General features: G+C 40.1%; 1 protein-coding gene across 1 annotated transcript in view; it reads right to left on the bottom strand.

Moving 5' to 3' along the window:
• Positions 1-17,558, bottom strand: part of LOC139470070 (tubulin monoglutamylase TTLL4-like) — a 41,506-nt gene extending 23,948 nt beyond the window's left edge. Inside the window, exons 1-2 of the mRNA XM_071252359.1 lie at positions 17,477-17,558; positions 12,058-13,385 (exon numbers count right to left, since the gene is read on the bottom strand). Coding sequence (XP_071108460.1) covers positions 12,058-13,283 — 1,226 coding nt within the window. The 5' untranslated portion in view covers positions 13,284-13,385; positions 17,477-17,558. The remainder of the gene's footprint in view (positions 1-12,057; positions 13,386-17,476) is intronic.
• Positions 17,559-20,698: the final 3,140 nt, after the last annotated feature.

The following is a 20,698-nucleotide window of genomic DNA, read 5'->3' on the forward strand; positions in this document are numbered from 1 at the left end:
AGGGCGTTAACTGGCTATAAAAGTTCAGTTTCCACCCTTGCTGAACTAGGCTGGAATTTCCAAGCTCGATCATAGCGCCACCAGTGGCTATTACAAGTTATGTACCTTCTATGTTCCTCCTAATCACCAATCAGATTCTATCTTTCACAAGTGTTCACATCACTTGCATTTGCTCCAAACAAAATGGTGGCGCCCAGTCAAGACGATCTGATCGATAATCAAGATCTATATTGTAATAGAACGGGTCTTACCTAATCAAATCAGTGCATCAAATGACGTGATCACCTTGACCATGTTGACTAAAAGCATAAAAGAATTTGCAAAATATCTGTTGATGCCCAGTTGGCAGTACACATGCTTTGCAAATCCTGCAGTCGACTGAAATCTGCACTTCAAATCCATTTTATTCAGGAACCGGATGTCTTGTTCGTTCAGCGATCTTGATTGGACTATGCATCGACTCGTTACTCCAGCCAAAATGTAACTTGGAATTGCAGCCTAGTTCAGCAAGGGTGGAAACTGGACTTTTATAGTCAGTTACCTCCCTTGCCTCGGGAAGATGATGTAAACACAACATAAGACTCAGAGCATACAGCCTTCCCTTACTTAGAAACTTAGAAAACTGGGGTAAAATTAATTAATTTGTTCAAAATTGAAATCTAATTATTAATATTTTATCCCAAAATTCAGTGGTATTTTAACATTGCATTCATAGCAACAATGTCAAACTAAGCATAAAGGCCTCTTCCATTTAGTTGGCCATGTTGTCAGTGATAGACAAGTTTCAACTTCAAATCCATAACATTTCAACCTTGTTAACATGAATCGGGAAAATACGAAATTCCAATTTCGGAATTTTTACCGACATTTGCTTCTTACCACTAGACTACTAACTTACATTATCTCTGTTAAAATAGTAAACCTCTGCATGTTTAACAAGGAACATTTTCTTTTCCTCCTAACATGCTAATAATCTTTATAACCAATATACAGATATTAAGACACAGTTTTCACAAACCTGATCATTCTCATGGCGACAGAAAATATTACCATGGCAATTTATCTTGATCATAATAATCAGCACATTCTGTCGATGTTTTCCCATTCCCATCCAGGAGAAATATCAATAATTCATAACAGGATCATTAAAAAAATATATATCTTGGATAGCTGTCTTCAAGAAATGGCCAGTGTAAATATTTAAAAAGCAGCAATTCAAAATAAACTGAAATGCTACCCCGGATAAAATGACCTTGTAATGTTAAAACAATTATACTTGACAGCAGGAATTTGTACTAGCTTTTGTAAATGCAAAAACATATTGAAGTCAATTCTTACAAATAAATTTCAATAATATTAATAACTTCACAGACAGCATATTTAATCACGAACATCACTGACATTATTCATCACCATAATGTGATGCATGTTATCGTATCCCAATTCATTATTGTGATAATCACTGGATTATCTGGTCCAGACTCGCTTATTTACAGACAACCGTCATATAGCTGGAATATTGCTGAGTGCGACGTAAAGCAACACACAAACAAACAAAACAAGTGTAAACAGGTTGACTGCCCTCTGGTTCTGTCAACTGAATACAAAAACAAACAATTGTACTGTGACCATTGACCAAGGCTTTCAAACAAACAAACAAACAAACAAAAAATAATGCTACAAAGCCCTGCCAATACTATTATTGGCCAATCTCAGAGACAGTAGTCCACTTGTGGGCTTGGTCTAATTTTCTTTGGGGGGGTTTGGTTGGGGGGGGGGGGGGGGGGGGTGTTATAGAAACATAACAGAAAAACAATTTGACTGGATAACCAAATAAATAGCCACTTGATCAATTGCAATTTATTTGTTAGTATAAGATTCAACATGTGAAACTGCATTAACTTCACATTCTAGCAATGCAGTCACTCACCCTATTGGTACTAAGAGTTATGTCAATCAACTAATAACAAAAAACTTAGACTTTGACCATGTTGACATTTTTGTCTTCCATATCATACACGGCTGAAAATAATTGTTTATTCTTTCTTACCAGATCAATATCTAAGCCATATGTACATAGAGAATCAGGCATGGTGGCTTTTCAAACACGAGTTGGCAGTCTTTCTGAACGTGGCACTTCATGAAAACCCTCCAAGACGCTTCTTGGAGTCCCTCCCATGATGCTTGCAACTGACACACGTCAATATCGTCCGGCCCCCTGTGTCGAGCCACAACTGACAAGCAGTGAACTGATCTATAGCGCAATCGACAACCAAGACAAGCCACGGGCACGACATACCTCTCACACAATGGTCGTAAACAATGCCATTTGTCACCATCAGAATATTAATCATATTTACTTTAATGTCATTCTGCTAGGTAACATATTGCTTATCTTTTATGATATCAATAAATTTGGATGTCCTTTTCAAGTCCTGCTTTTGTGACTACCATCTATCACTTATGTACCTGATATATAGACTACATTTTATGTACAAAGCCGTTGATGGGTAATTATTATCATGATTATGTTTGAGACTGAGGGATGCATCTACACTTTTTCCTGTATCATTACAAAGAAATTGGCACTAGTCCTGTAGTCCTTGCCAAACTGGTCATCGTCATTGGTCATGGTAGCATTTGTGCTGGTACTAGTACCTGGAGTGCATTATATAAATGTATAATATATCAGCGTTAGAAATTGGCACTAGTCCTGTAGTCCTTGCCAAACTGGCCAATAGTTAACGTATCATAAGGACGAGTAGAAATTTGCCATTATTTAGGGTTTTGCTATATGTTATCATTATAAGGACTAGTGGACTAAAACTGTTAGTTTCTAACCCTGCTGTTTCAAACTGACATATATATATATAGTCCCTGAAATAAAGTCATGTATAACATGTAGGTATAAATAAAAAATAAAGGTAGCTTCAGGTATAAAGGAACCATAATGTCTCTTAATTTCAGTATGGAAAGGTGATCTGTGCCACTTTTTGTGTGTATTCTAGCTTTAGCCATAGCTGTTAGCATTTTTTGAGAACATTTTACTTTTGTCATATGGACTATAAGCTCTGCTTATTAGGCTGAACAGAAATTTGACCAGTGCTAGACTGGAATGGAGGCAAATGTATTATTATCCCCCACCCAACAAAGTTGACAGGGGATATAGAAACAGGCTCCGTCCGTCCGTCCGTCCGTCCGTCCATCGGTCACGTTTCGTTTCCGGAGCATAACTCACAATATCCATGACAAGTTCCACCTCGGTTAAAAAAGGTTAGGGTTTGTTTAGATTTAATTATGTCATAAATTCTGAAACAGGAGCAGGGGATATAGCCATGTTAGCATGGTTAGTTTCAATTTCGAGTCTTGTTTCAATATATTTGCATGCTCTGGGATCTGTAAGTCAGTGTATGGGAGACGGACCTGTTCCACAAAGTGCCCTTAGCATTGCAAGTTATACAACTGTCACCGGACCCGTGAAGATCCAGGGTAGAACAGGTCTTCAGCAACCCATGCCTACCATAAAAGATGACTGTCATAAGAGGCAACTAACAGGATCAGGTGGTCAGGCTCGCTGACTTGGTTTATGCATGTCATTGTATCCCCATTGTGTGGGTTGATGCTCATGATATCAATCACTGGATTGTCTGGTCCAGATTTGATTATTTACAGACCGCTGTCATATAGCTGGAATATTTCTGAATGCGATATTCAACAACAAACAACTGTCACCGACTGAAGTTTCAGTTGTCTTTATGCTAAGATCACTGGGGAGCAGGGTCCAAATACTTTGTCATGTCAATACTCTTAATCACTGCTCAGAAATATGCAAATTATTCCGTTCATACAGAATTTCAGTCACCAAATTTAAGGTCTTTTCAAAGCTCTTGCACACAGAATTAAGGCCCTTAAAATGAAAAACGCAACATATTTTTAACAGGTTTAATGACCTAATACGACACAGCTTGGTAATCCTTGAACCTATTCAACCAACTAAAACAATTGTTTATCAATATTTCAGATTCTATGCAGTCAAGCAGGTAAAAAAAGAATTTCCTGGGATATGTGAACACAACAACTATTTAAAAAAGCAAAGTTGACAAATAGACTTGACTTTCACTGTTTAGGACCACTTCCAGGCCCTTTTAAGGGAATGTCTAAATTCCAGATATTTTAAAGGCAGACATCTAAATTCCAGGGTGCCTATGCACAAAACAACCTTAGCGCTACAACTGTCGTAAGTCTATGTTACGGTATGGGAGTTACGTTCACCTTAGCCCTAAGATTGCTTTGTAAACGGCACCCAGGCCTTTTTAAGGTAAACATTTAAATTCCAGGCCTTTTCAAGTGCGAACCATGAAATGATAATTCAGTCATTGAAGATGACAGTTTCTTGTAGAGTAAAGCACAAGCCTACACCAGTTGCATAGACTATGGAAAAGCTGTTGTACAACGCAAGAAAAACAAGAAAAGATCTGAGTCGGGAATCAGAAAGATAATTTAAAATAAAAAAATGCCATAGCAACATTCCACTCGGAAGTCAAACTGTATCATGACAGAAGGCATAAAAGATGCTTCACATATCTGTACGAAGAGACTGAACCTGGGTCTTGAAATGACAAGACAATTTTTGAAATCTGGAACGTCAGTAAAGTTTATAACTCCCCACAACCCCCTTTGATAATCCAAAGTCAAAGCACTGGAAACGATCAATTCCTGACATGTCATCAGTCTCCATGCTTTGATGTGTATTACCGTACATACGACATAATAAGCGCCCTGCTCTAATAAGCGCCCACGGCGATATTTGCTTATATATTGGCTAGTGAACAATCCCAATTAGCACCCCTTTCGATTGGACAATGTACACAACACTTATTTCTTCGCGTACGATACACACTCATGTGTAATATGCACCCTTGACAATTAAATTCTGGAAAAACGTATCTCTCGTATATAAACATTTCAGGCTGTCAGCATAAACCACCCCAAAAAATGTTTTCACCAAAATAATATTCTACTAAGAGCAGAGCTCCAGATAAGCTTTTGGTGTTGTGGGTATTTTACCCATGCATTTTAAAATCATTGGGTATCAGTAATTCTATTGGACAATGTACACAACACTTATTTCTTCGCGTACGATACACACTCATGTGTAATATGCACCCTTGACAATTAAATTCTGGAAAAACGTATCTCTCGTATATAAACATTTCAGGCTGTCAGCATAAACCACCCCAAAAAATGTTTTCACCAAAATAATATTCTACTAAGAGCAGAGCTCCAGATAAGCTTTTGGTGTTGTGGGTATTTTACCCATGCATTTTAAAATCATTGGGTATCAGTAATTCTATCTGCGTATTCAAATTTCTGTTACCCACTAGTTTTTACACATGTGGGTATTTAAGTTAAATATTAAAAAACACTATTCATCTAGTCCCTGCAAACTGGTGTCGTGTGGGTTCGAGAGCTTTATAGGACTCAAAAATACCACGATACTTCCACAAGAAAGTGCGATGGCAAATGATCATGATGTAACTGTCATCGTGGAGTTTGGCAAGGTTGACGGAATGCCCGTTTTTTTCAAAATAGGTTGCTGATTTGCTAATCGAATACGCAGGGTTACTTCACAATATTTTGATGATACTCACAAGTTTTATTTTTGTAGCGTATCTGTAATGTTCGTTGCGTATTTGATACGCTTGGATTATATTTTACTGTGTATTTCTGCATTTCTGATGCGTATTTTACGCAGTTACGCAGCTTATCTGGAGCTCTGTAAGAGCCCATTTCTAATTTTGTGAGCGCCTGCGCGCTTATTACGTCGAATACGGTACTTGCAATCATTATTACAATTCACCATGTGCTCCAGATCAATATCATTGCCGTCGTGCTGCAAGGTGTTCACTCCCCATGTTGTAATGAACCTCAATGATACCGACATGTGTTGCAAATACTGTTGTTGTGAGGCTTATATATAAGTTATATTGCAGCAGTTGTCAGGAAATCCATACACAGGGACAAAATCTCTCTCAGGCTGTTCTCTCAACCCTTATATTGCTGTGAACTGATCAATGAATGGTATTCATTAAATACTATGGTTGGAACACAACCAAGAGATTGTTTGAAAGCCTTGGTCACAGGTACAACTATTCATTCTGGTACTCAGTTGACAGTGCCAGAGGGCAGTCAACCTGTTTACACTTGTTTGTTTGTTGCTTAACGCCGCACTCAGCAATATTAGGTTGTCTGAAAGTAATAGAGACTAGACCAGACAATCCAGTGATTGATACCATGAGCATCGATACATGCAGTTGGGATGATATAACATGTGTCAACCAATTCAGCAAGCCTGACTGCCCGATCCCACTAGTCGCCTCTTACAGCACGCATGTGTTGCTGAAGATCTATTCTAATCCGGATCTTCATTGGTTGTTTCAACTTGTAGTTATACCAGTCCACCCTCTTTACAACATTCATAGGTTGCTGAAGACCAATTCTAACCTGGATCTTCACAGGTCTACCAACCAGCTAGTGGGCAAACCAAAATAGTTTATAATGATTTCCTTAAATCAGTGGCCCTGAAGGATTGCTAAACGCAATGGCATTTTAATCTATGGCCGCCCTGACATGTTTCTCTCTTAATTCTGAACATTCACTGTCCAGAGTTGTGTCCGCTAGGCACGCAAGATTGAGTGAGTCAGTGAGTATGGTTTTACGCCGCTTTTAGCAATATTCCAGCAATATCACGGCGGGGGACACCAGAAATGGGCTTCACACATTGTACCCATGTCGGGAATCGAACCCGGGTCTTCGGCGTGACGAGCTAACACTTTAACCACTAGGCTACCCGACCGCCCCGGGCACGCAAGAAACCTATGATAGTGGGTTTTAATCCCAGGTGGACCCGATTATGTTTGTAGGTTTATCAGCACAATACCTACTCGTGGGTTTCTCCCTATGGAATTGTGTGAGACCTGCATCATTTCGGGCTCTCCAATATCAAGCTGACACACCGCGATATAACTGGAATACTGTTCACTCACTCACTTAATTATAAACACTATCGCTGGGATGATGACCCTTTGAACAAATATTTCCAAATTCCATTATTTCCAGCACAGCTATAGCCCAACATCAAGGACTTCAGTAAGTGTAGTTAAATGATCGATAACTAAATATTACCTAATTCCCAAGACTACGTCTCTGAGAGTGAATGACTGAGTGAGTGAGTATGGTCATACGCCGCTTTTAGCAATATTACAGCAATATCACGTCGGGGGACACCAGAAATGGGCTTCACACATTGTACCCATGTCGGGAATCGAACCCGGGTCTTGACGAGCGAACGCTTTAACCACTAGGCTACCCCCCCGTCTCTGAGAAATAAGCATGAGACATTCTAGGTCGGGTCGAACTGTTGTGAAGCACCCTCACAACGAACAAACGACTCCATTCACACAAACTGTCAGCAAACACAGACTGTGTCACAGCAGATGACACGCCGATCCTTAGGAACAAGGTACCAAGGTGATTCATGTCTCTTTGATCAATAAAGATATTAACACCTGCTTTATGGCCACTCAATTAGAATCACTTCTGGTGTCAACATGATCAATGCTCAGTTGAAATCAATAAAAGTTATCATCATTGCTGATAGTAAGTCATCATGCAGTCTTCCTGTATGGCTGAACCGGGAACAATTTGATTTTCAAAGCAAGGTGAAGGTGAAATGGGGTTTAACGTCGCATTCAAGATCATTGCACTCATTTTGACGTACATGCACGTGCGTGTGCCTGTACTAGTCCAGACTAATGCTGGTTTTATAGTGTTAGCCCAATGAGATAACATGTTGCAGTTAACATGGGTGAGGTGAAATGTGTTTTATCGTCACGTCCAAGATTATGTGCATGTGTGGCTGCTTGTACTAGTCCAGACTGATGCTGATTTATAGTGCTAGCACACTGGATACCATGCCACAGTTCAACATGAGTACCCGACTCGGACACAGTATACTGACTCCGGGCTGACCAGTTCTTTTATCCCCATAATGCCGAGCGCCAACAACAAGTAGCATCTTTTAATATCTATGGATTTGGTGCAGGCAGGGATCAAACAATGATGTTCCTCTCCCTGGGCAGACGCTCTGTCCAAAACACCACTTACTCGGTCTCACGGTAGACCCTCTATCCATTTGACCACTGAGGCAGTCTCCAGGCAGACTCTCTATCCACTAGACCACAGAGACGAACTCTGGGCAGACTTTCTATCCACTAGACCACAGAGACGAACTCTGGGCAGACTCTCTATCCACTAGACCATGGAGACAGTCTCCAGGCAGACGCACTATCCACTAGACCATGGAGACAGTCTCCGGGCAGACGCACTATCCACTAGACCATGGAGACAGTCTCCAGGCAGACGCACTATCCACTAGACCACAGAGACGAACTCTGGGCAGACTCTCTATCCACTAGACCATGGAGACAGTCTCCAGGCAGACGCACTATCCACTAGACCACGGAGACAGTCTCCGGGCAGACGCACTATCCACTAGACCATGGAGACAGTCTCCGGGCAGACGCACTATCCACTAGACCATGGAGACAGTCTCCGGGCAGACGCACTATCCACTAGACCATGGAGACAGTCTCCAGGCAGACGCACTATCCACTAGACCATGGAGACAGTCTCCAGGCAGACGCACTATCCACTAGACCACGGAGACAGTCTCCGGGCAGACGCACTATCCACTAGACCATGGAGACAGTCTCCAGGCAGACGCACTATCCACTAGACCATGGAGACAGTCTCCAGGCAGACGCACTATCCACTAGACCATGGAGACAGTCTCTGGGCAGAGGCACTATCTACTAGACCATGGAGACAGTCTCCGGGCAGACTCTCTATCCACTAGACCACAGAGACGAACTCTGGGCAGACTTTCTATCCACTAGACCACAGAGACGAACTCTGGGCAGACTCTCTATCCACTAGACCATGGAGACAGTCTCCGGGTAGAGGCTCAATCCACTAGACCACGGAGACAGTCTCCGGGTAGACGCTCAATCCACTAGACCATAGAGACGAACTAAGGGGCAAGGTGAACTCGGGACCACTACTGAGGAATTTCCTTGTCAGTTAATCACTGCCTCACAAGCTGGCGTGACATCGAGTGCTGTTGCATTTTTATGAACAAGGCGTGAATCAGTTAGGATGAAATATTCATGATTGGGGAAGAAGAAAGGAGAAGACTTGAAGACACTGAGAACAGAGACTTGATCTATTCATGTATTTCACAGTGGCGTTCTTTACCACAATCCTAGTGAGGATCTCAAGGAGTAATACATCCACAGTCCACACTGCTTGTCAATCTTAGAACCCTTAAGGGCAAATTATAATGAGGATTCAGTGTTTGAAAATAAAGTATACTTCCACACTTCTGCACAAATAATCTGCCACCGAGTTGCCACCTAACGAATGTTTGTTTGTTTGTATGTTGTTTAACGCAGCACTCAGCAATATACAAACTATGTGATGGCGGTCTGTAAATAATCAAGTTTGGACCAGATAATCAAAGTTGGACTCAAAGTTTAAATTTTTACCAAGTATTTTTTTCCCAGGTAGCCAGTGGGAAAATAAATAAGTCAAGCCAATAGTGTAAGTAGTCAAAAGCATTTGAAACTATCTTTATCAAATAGCTATTATAATTTATATGTACAAGTCATAGCCATGATAGCATTAGTCTTTGAATTGTATATTAGTGGAAACTGTACTTGAGTTTTGTTATTTGTGACTCAAACAATGATGCAGTTTATGTTAGTAGATTATACAGGTATATCCTTGCTTATCCAAAAAACTATCAACTAAAATAAAATACTAACAACATTAATATTTATGTATTTCGGATCATTGCTGACTTTAGGAGTAATTATTTGTGAGTACTTTGAGTAGCAGACATGTTTATTTTTGTGTATACATATGTGTAGCAATAGAATCTAGTCGCCACAAGATATTTTTCAAGGTAGTCATTTGGCTACCTCTGAATGTTAGACTGTAGAGAAATTAATGCGACCGTTTTCATCGCAACTTTGAGGCCTGGGTCGGCAAACATTGCATAACTCCAGGGGCAACACCTGTGTTCAGTGAAGCGTGTCAGTGTATTCGAATGTACTGCTCTGTGGGGTATTCATCTGGATTGAAAAACAGACACTGTACAAGTGCAAGCAGGTAAGAAGTGAACATGGCACTTTCCAGATATCAATATAGGTGTTGACATAGCAGAGGTTTTCTCAAAGAAAACAGGCAGACAACAAAGTAGTCAAATCTGTAAACTTGGTACACATCAAAGATTTATCAGCTCACATAATAGTGGGTGGTCGTTTTCAAATTGAATATTGAAAAACTAGAAAAAATCTAGTTCTCATGCAAAACAAAAAAAGCAGTGATTGGTCTTCTATTTCTAAGACTGCGACCAGATCTCGTTTTCTAGCTTGGATGTCATTTCAAAGTTTACTTTTGACGAAAGTGAAACTAGTAAGTGAGTGAGTATGGTTATACGCCGCTTTTAGCAATATTACAGCAATATCACGGCGGGGCACACCAGAAATGGGCTTCACACATTGTACCCATGTCGGGAATCGAACCCGGGTCTTCGGCTTTAACCACTAGGCTACCCGACCGCCCCGAAAGTGAAACCAAGCATTAAGGGTATGTATTTATGTGAAAATGTGATTTTCTGCAAGATACATTTTTGTGCCAAGTGGGCATTTCTGAAAATTATTCCGCAAGTAAAGAATTGCGAATAATAACGGGGACTGATATACCTGTTCATGAATCAGGAATAAAGAAGTGTTGGGCAGTTACCATGGTTACTGTATCAGGATCCTTAAATAGTGGCAATTTTGTGTGAATTTTCAGAGTCTTTTCCTGACCGACTTGTCCCCATTCCTCATATTACACAGGAAAACAGAAGTGTTTCCATACAAAGGGTTTGTATGTAACAAGTAATATTAAATGTGGCTGGATATCAAGACTTGTGATAAAAGTCGCAGACTGAAACAAGTTCATGGCATTTATGGCGTTCAACTCCACACCAGAGCTTTATCTCAGCACATACAGAAAGTCAACATCAGTCGTAACCCACTGTGAACAGGTACGTCTTAAAATGAGTCACTCTGGCTAGTTCTCAAGTGGTCAGCATGGTCAGGTATCTCATTCCACTCACTAGCAGCACCTACTTGAAATAAGCAGAGGACGAAGGATTTCAACTTCCAGTGTGGAATATGCAACAAAGGTGTCTGTTAGGGCTGGGACGAGTCCAAATCTACTACCGGGTACCCACCCGCCTATTACTCGACCTTACCTTGGTACCCACTGTAGGTTTCAGGAGATGTCTCAAAATGTCTGATTGGAAACACTTTTAGCATGTATTTAGATACATGTATTAAACTATCTGGTCATTCATACACTAAGTTGAATTAGTTATACATTGTATCTTGATTCAACCAAATGAAAAATCAGAAGGAATGGGGGGGGCGGTCGGGTAGCCAAAGACCCGGGTTTGATTCCTGACATGGGTACAATGTGTGAAGCCCATTTCTGGTGTCCCCCGCCATGATATTGCTGTAATATTGCTAAAAGCGGCATAAAACCATACTCAGTCAGTCAGTCAGTCAGTCAGAAGGAATGGGTGCATAGTCAGAAAGAAATGCAAACATTAGTGACTTGTAGTGTAACCATAGAGTTCTAGATAATTTTTGTCATTAAACAATACATCACGTGACTAACCACGGGTCAGGGTAGTCCTGTGGGTACCTGGGCTCTACTCAGTACCCACCCGACCCGGGTACCCGAGTTACCCATGCCAGATCTAGTGTCTGGAACAGTACTGTGGGTACCCAGGTCCTACTCAGGACCCGAGTATACTCGAGTTACCCGTCCGAGCCCTAGTATTGACAGAACACTAATGTCGGTACCCGGGTCCTACCCTGCCCCGCCAAATTCTTGGCCAAACTGAGAGGAGAAGTTTAAAATATCGAAGACAAATAAACTCACCCTGATGGTGAACAGATGTCCGATTCATCTTCATCCTCGTACTCGTCTTCTCCGTCTTCCTCCTCCGCATCTTTCTCTGTGATCTTCTTCGGGACAGCAGGAGCACCATCTGCTTTTGGTCTCTGCTCATGAATAATTTCTTCTGCTTTGGACCCCTTTTTATAATAAACTGTTCCAGTCACAGTATTGGTTACAGGCATTTTCCTCCCATTGGTACTTCCCAAAGTACTCATGTCGGAGTTCATTGTTGTTGTCGCTGTCAGACTTTGTGGAGATCTGCTGGAGTTTTTGTTTGACAGGGTAGGCTTCAAAGCTACCGGGACGGTTTGCGGGGGAACAGACCTGGTAGGAGAGCTTGCTTTGGCATGAGAAATAATAACACTACGACTACTTGGCTTGTTGTCTGAATCTTTTGCGCTATCAGAATCTGTGTCGCTCACCTCACTATAAGGTTTGGTTGGTGTGTAATTCAAATTTCTGACCTTTTTAATTTCAGTTGCATGACCTGACTTCTGTCCGCGAACATCTTGTTTTCCAACGGGAGGTTTTTTTAACAGCTTGTCATGTCCATTTTGTAACCCAGATTTCAAATCATAACCATTTTCTAAATGAACTTCATTTCTGTTAAGATCATGAAAACTCTCTGTTGCAGCTGTTTTCTCAAGTTTTTGTTTGTTTTTTCTAGCCGACGTCGCTTTTTTAGTGGCTTGATCAAACTTTTCTTTCATGGCAGCACTCTGTGGTCTCATGAAGGAATTCAGCTGCAACACTCCATTGCTGGCATTACTGATGCTGGAGACTGACGATGTGCTTGGATTCTTCTTACTAGTATGGCCAAGGATATCTTCAGCAACCTCTTTTGCACTAACCGGACGTGCATACGGGTTTCCATTTGGTTTAGCTTGCTGTACTTGTGCACAACTATTGGAGGACACTGACGAAGCAGTGGAGCGAACTGGTGATATACTATGATTGGATCTGCGACTTTGAAGAGCACCGTTAACAGCTGCCTGCCGGGATGGTGGTGATGGTGAACTTTCTCGTTGTCGCTCTCTTCTCAGGGAGACAACATCAGACTGGCTGAATAGATGGACAGGCTTTGTAATCGTTGTGTTATATTTGAGCACAGGTTTCTGAGCTTGTTGCCTAAGAGGCAGCTGTTTTCGTAGTGACAGCTCCTCTAAGCTAGCGGTTAGCTTGCTCAGATTCAACTCACTGTCACCCATTTTGTGTTGTAAAAATTATTTCCTAAAGTAACATCATGGTGTCATCTGCCCATCATTTCGGTCTGCTTGCTTACTGAATGATTACTTCAACGTAGGATGGCCCTGAAATAAACATGATGAAACAAAAATGAAACAAGTGGTTGCATTTGATTATGACATCATGGTAACCAATGGCGTCAAACCGGTCTGCAAAGCATTGTGATGCAATTTCATTGCAGCGATATCTACAATGTAGATATCACTTGATGTCGCCCAAGCGATATCTCCTGTGAGAGCCAGTTTGGGATGATAAATTGTGGTGTCATCTTTGTTATTCCGATCTGTTTTTTCTTTTTTCAAGTCTGAAATGGACCCATATGTTGGTACTTTCCCAATACATTTTTTACAAGTTCATAGTCATAGACAATTTTGTGGGACATGCATCAACGAAGTCAGCGAGCCTGACCACCCGATCCAGTTAGTCTCTTAATACGACAAGAATAGTCACCTTTCAAGGCAAGCATGGGTTGCTGAAGACTTATTCTACCCCACACCTTTACGGGTCGTAAAATGAAATAGGAACCCCGCTGTGATATTGCTGGAATATTGCTAAATGCGGCGTCAAACCATACTCACTCACTAATAGGAACAAGTGCACACAATCTTGAAGTACCCACAGTTTGATGACATCAAGCCCAAGAAAGTATGACAGCGTTAGAAATTGGCACCAGTCCTATAGTCCTTGCCAAACTGCCCAATAGTTAAGGTATCATAAGGACTAGTAGAAATTTTGCCCTTTTAGGAACTTTGCCATATCATAGTATGTGTTATCATTATAAGGACTAGTGGGCTAAAACAGTTAATTTCTATCACTGCAAATTACACATAACACAGGGATTAGTGATGCAGTAACGTAATAAACTTTAGAGGTATTGAGTGTCTTCGAAGTCAATGTTGTGTGGACAAGTGAGGGTCAGTCAGACATTGGGTGCAAGTAGACATACATCTTAGGTTGCATTTTCAATAACAGGTTCTACTGGTGCATGTTTTATACAACCAAATCGAGCCCTGATCATGCTGATAATAGAAACATTACATACAATGAAGTTGGTCGCGAATAGTTTCGCTTTTCGATCACGGGAATCAGTTTCTAGTTTCTAACTTTCATAATTTCAGTTGGACTTGTCCCGTACGTCAACTTTGCCAACAAGATGAATATATTTGCTTGATTTTGAAAAACGCAATGCACCAATTTTCCAAAGGTATTGTGATATGTATTTCAAATCTTGGTATACCGGTAATGCCACACACCTCTACAAATTTAGCACAAATATAGAAGAATGACCTATCAAACGGTGATAAAATGATGAAAATGGCCTGATGCCATTTGTACCTAGCAAAATCAATGGATGTATATCTTAGTATAACTAGGGCTGCAACGAATACACTATGAGCATGATGAGGGGAATACGATTCGTGTCAAAAATATAGGGTAACAAATTCATGAATACAATAACAAGTCAGCAGTTGATGTATTATTGAGTGAAACATAACCAACATAAATTATTTGACATGGTTTGTTAATTATTAATATACAGTGGTAGAAACTAACATTTTTAGTCTACTAGTCCTTATAATGAAAACATATAGGAAAACCCTTAAAATGGCAAATTTCTACTAGTCCTTATGACACCTTAACTGTTGGGCAGTTTGGCAAGGACTACAGGACCAGTGCTAATTTCTAACGCTGATATATTATACATTTATACACTGCACTCAAGGTACTAGTATCAGCTCAAATGCTACCATGACCAGTGACGACATTCCTGTCAAATTGAATATTATAAGAGTGTTGTCTTTGAAGAAATCTATGCATATAACATGTTCTTGTGGATGTTTTTATGTACAGTATGTAAATGCACATTGTTGCATATCCATAAACATGATAAATATTCGATTTTGGTGGCCACGAAAAACAAATTGTATTCATGAACATGATGAATGGATATGGTTCAATTCACCAAATATGCGAGTGAATCATAACGGCCAAAGTATATATATATATACCATGAGATGATAGCATTTGATATGTTTCTTTTTCCATCCATAAAATACCAATGTCAAAATTGATTAAGCATAAAGGAATTATCCTTAAAACATAAGAAATGATAACTGAGTTTTGTTATTTTCACTTCACCATGCTTTGTCTACATAACCACCAGACCAACATTTAAGGTATATTTGTATAAGCCAAAGTCGACTTTGGAGAAATTTACGCCAAGAATAAATTTTCAAGGCCCTATAACAAAATTGTCTACTCCTGGAACCTAACTACCATAGAAAGAAACAACTTTTAAAAAACATATTGTTTTACCGAACATCCAACTTAATGTTTACAATGTGAAGATGGTAAAAAAGACATAGTTTCCATCAAAGATTTACTACTTAAAATTCCCAGCCACTACAAACCAAGCAATACAAACTAACAATTTTAGTCCACTTGTCCTTATAATAACAAAACCCTTAAAAAGGGCAAATTTCTACTCTGTACTCCTTGTCCTTATAATAACAAAACCCTTAAAAAGGGCAAATTTCTATTCTGATTAATCACTGGATTGTCTGGTCCAGACTCGATTATTTACACTTTCAGACCACCATCATATAGCTGGAATATTGCTGAGTGCGGCGTTAAACAACAAACCAACTCCTAACAGCATCAACAGTGATAAACAATCTGACAAACAAATGAGTTTATCGTCATGAACGATCAGATTAAACAAGTGACACCAAAACAAAATAACATTGCTGCTGGTCACTAAAAACAATTTTCGATACTGCCTTGTCTCTATACAGAGCTTCATACTGTTCCATAGTGTTTTCCTAACAGATCCCTGATCCAAATCTGCATTGCACTTTATGTGCTTCACAACCACAAATGCAAAACGATTCTCTTTCCTAAGGCATATATGTCTTCAAATACGAGTACGAAACTTATATTTTAGAATGTGCAACAAAATATTTACTCGTGAGTTGAAAATGGGTTTGTAAAGATTTTTGGGCCAAACATTTGTACCGTCTTGATAACTCCAACCCGACAAGCACATGGAAATGTTGTATGATTGAAAACATAAGTATGTGTACATATTTGAAGGCAAGTGTTTTAGGTAGGGATTGTGCTGCAGTTTTGGGGGTATTATGATTTATGTACATTATGGCATGGTTGTCAATACAGAATCAGGAAAAGACTAAGTGACATCAGTAGTGATAACAAAGTCAATAACAAAAACGTTTATCGGGAGCAGCACAGTGATATGGTTACCACAGCTAACACTGGGTTTGCAATATGTTAGTGTGTATATGTATTTGTCATCTTATGGTCATGTTTACCATGTTAACTCCATGTCCTGTGCATCAATTATTTGATACAGTGCAATAATGATAAAAATGCTTCAGAGACAAGTGGTATTGATGTGATAGTCCTCAGTGAGGACTTAGATCTTGTTTGGACACTACAAATTTTTACAGTTATTTTTAACATGGTTAACCTTCAAGACATAGAATGTTATATGATTTATAGGTTTGGTGTTGAAGTCTAGATTGGCATGTTTTCATAAAATTACATTCACAAATCTTCGTGGCTTTGTCAACAATGATTACAGCATTTCCAATGTGATGCTATCTGACTGCACAGTTTCCGACAGAAATCTGAAAAAGCCTGCTCTATTTCCAGATACTTTCAACAAGATATAAAATGGTGCCTAAATATAAATGGTATAGGTCTCAGTCCAAACACCCTGAACGAGGAAATGTATAAAAAAATGTCAGACGTCAGTAATAACTGTGGGCTAGGAATGTTTACAAGACAACGTGTTGATATGTTGATCAACAAATGATCAAACAGAATAGGCCTGTCAGATCAGATCTAGAGCGTTACAAAAATGTTCCACGTCGATATCAGTCACTCGGTAAACACCATATCGATATGATATATTCTTACAAAGTGATAAGTATTGGCCCAAGTCAAGTTGATCGCCGGAACAGACTACGCTAGCGCTTAAATCAACTGATCGATTGAGAATGAGTGTGGAGAACATGCTGTCACACAACCTGAATATTTCTTCTCGTTTGAAACATGACCCAACAAACAATTTTGTAGCAAATTGTGTTTAAAGTGGCCGATTTAAAGAAACATGAATGATGTGCCCGATACGTACCTGTTTCTGATTATTCAACTCATTTTCTCCCATTGAAAAACCCCGGTTCGCACCTACATCCATCGATCCTCCATTGACAAACAACAGCAGATGCTAAGAAACACAGGGGACTTGAGAATGTAACCAATGAAAATTACTGTTTCATTATAACGTCCAATCAGTTTTCTCGATACATGCATAGGGATTCCCGCCAGTAAAGGGACGTTACTCTCAATAACGACCACGAATGCAGACCACTTAAATCGCACCGGCGATGGCCACAATACCATGCCAGTGAAATAACGAAGCTTTTGGTTTGAATGCGATCGTCACCAACATCTCCAACATTATATTAATAGGTTTTCAGACCTATTCAAAATAAAAATGGACATACTTATACATTTCGTTTAACCATTTTCATATACCTTACGTTGCTTAGTAACGTTAGAAATATGATGGCCTTAACACATATATGGGGCGGTCGGGTAGCCTAGTGGCAGAATGTTTCGGGGTCTTTTGTTTCTATATCGTTTAGATTAGCTTGGTTGCATAATTCTTGGAATTTGTGCCAGTTGGCGTTTTTGTACTGAAATTTAGGTTCCTGTTTTGGGGTTTGATTTGGTATTTTTAGATTTCCTAGGGTTATATTTATGGGAAAGTGGTCGCTGCCTAGAGGTACTGGGTGGACGTCCCACATCAGACTTTGTGCTAAGTCTGGCGTACATATTGTTAAGTCGATAGCCGACATGGTGTGGTGAATTTTGTCGTATCTAGTTGGTTGGTTATTGTTTAATAGTATTAGGTCATTTTTTTCGATCCACTCTGATATTAGTTGTCCATGGTTGTCTAGTTTATCTGCAATGCCCCAGGTAGGATGATGGGTATTGAAGTCTCCTAGGAAGATTGTTGATTTATTTCCTAATTGGTAAAGGGTGTCTAGGTCTGTATCTTTAATTGGTTTTAGTGTTGAGTGATAGATGTTAATGATTTTTATTTTTTGGTTATTGATGGTGACTTGGATTCCATTAGCTTCTAGATTAGGAGTGTTTACTTTAACTTCCTAATTAATATCCTCTTTAACTTCCTAGTTAATATCCTCTCTAACGTAGATGATTAAACCTCCTCCTGTTCTGCCTGGGATGGTGTTTGACCTGTCGGTTCTTACTGCGTTATGATTTGGTAGGTTGAATTTAGTTTTATGTGAGAATTTGGTTTCTTGAATACATGCTACATGGGGACCTTTATCTATTTTGAATTTAGCTTTAAGTTCAGAACCATGGCCGGCGAGGCCATTGGCATTCCATTGAAAAATGTTTAGGCCTTCCATTGGGAAACTGGGTTGATTTATGTTTGGTTTAGGTATTTACTTTAGTAGGTCATTAAGGTTGCTGCTGAAACGGTCGAAAGGGGTGGTGACGAGTTTTAGTTTATGTGCTACACCAAAGAAGGCTTTGGAGCTGGCTTCTGGGTTAGACTGCTTTAACATGTAACGTAGTAGGAGGACTAAGTTGTTTAGTTTTTTGCTTGCTTCGTTTTGGTTGAGTTTTTTCTATGGCTTTTGGTTTTAGGGGCTGACAAGGTTAGATCGTATATTTCCTCTGAGGATGTGTACTCGTCCTCTTCGGTTAAATTATCTTTAGTTTGGTCATTCTCTTCGGTGGTGGGTTGCATGCTTGGTTTGGGTGTGAGAGTCTGAGTGGTTTCTGTAGTTTCCCTGTTGACTGGATGTTCGGGGGGTGCCTGTAGGTTTTGGGGTGTTGTTGCCCTTGTGGCTGTGATGGCTTGTGTTGGTGCTGGTTGTGTGGTGGTCGTTGTGCGTTGGGTTTTGCTTGCGGGTGTAGATGTGGTAGTTGTGGGGAGAGAGGCGGGGAGGGTGGGTGTGTGGGTTTGTGGGATGTGTGGGGTGTTTGTTTCGTTTGCGATGTATGCGTCTTGCTGATTTTGGTCCCATGCGGAGCCTGGATATACTGTTGTGCGTGCGTGAGTGTTGTTGTTTGGGGGTGGTGTTGGTAGTAGTGGTTTGTATGCTTGCAGTGTGGGTTTTTTGGTTTGGATTTTGGCCGTGTTTATGTCTATATGTTTGTTGGCCTGTTGGGTGAGTGATAGTCTGTGGGGGCATTGGTTGGAGAGTGATGAGCGTTTTTGTATGGATTTGCAATGGATGCACCAGGGTGTGCATATGCCTGGGCAGTCCGTTTGGGCACAGTTTTTGCATTTAGTTTTTTTTATCAGTCAGTCAGTCAGTCAGTCAGTCTAGTGGTTAGAGCGTTAGCTCGTCACGCCGAAGACCCGAGTTCGATTCCCGACATGGGTACAATGTGTGAAGCCCATTTCAGGTGTCCCCCGCCGTGATATTGCTGGAATATTGCTAAAAGCGGCGTAAAACCATACTCACTATTAACACATAAAGCAAATTGACCATTAAACGAAGGATTTCTCCCATCATCTTTTTTACCCTTGAAAACTGAAATAAACAAGGTTGACTGCATTTCTAGGTACGACCTCCACGAAAAATTTATTCAAAATCTGTAAGCAGTGTTCTGAACATCTCTATTATTTTGTGAATGTGGTTAGGGCTACTGTGGGAAAGATGCAAGCGTAAAGACTGCGTAAAAAACTAAACCAGCTTGGAGAGCGGTTCACGGAATACTATTAGTAAACGCACAATAACACTATGACTGGTATACATAACATGCCTAAGACTATTGCTTCGTGTTATATACCAGGGTGTGTGTTTAAGATTATTACATCGTACTGTGCGGAAACCTAATCTGTTGTCCCTACACCACATACGCAAAAGTATTCTATTGTGGTGTACAAAGACTTGTACAAGTCCCTAAGCCAAAACGCATTAGTTTAAATCATATTTTTGTCGATTATATGAATAATAAGAAATGGGCCATATAAGAGACTGGCGTCCTTAGACTTGCACAAGTCTCTAAGGCAAACATTATTAGTTTTAATCATAATTTCTAGATTATATAAATAATAAGCACAAGCGGTCTCTATAATAGACTGGCGTCCTTATACTGTCCTAATTTCTAGACTTGCTTATTATAAGGATAGAATTATAATACGCCAATGGACTTCATTCAGTACAGCCTTGGAGCAAGGCTATGGTGTACATACCATTTTATCAGAACATGCCCGTGCTCGTGGCTTTCACCAAAGCGGAAAACGTATGTATCGCTTCGGGTTTTCATTCCACATCAGCTGCCACACAGTTACAGTAAACTACGGTTA

Source organism: Haliotis cracherodii, unplaced genomic scaffold (assembly GCF_022045235.1).
Source record: "Haliotis cracherodii isolate W230 unplaced genomic scaffold, xgHalCrac1.p SCAF_20, whole genome shotgun sequence".
Lineage (NCBI taxonomy): Eukaryota > Metazoa > Mollusca > Gastropoda > Lepetellida > Haliotidae > Haliotis > Haliotis cracherodii.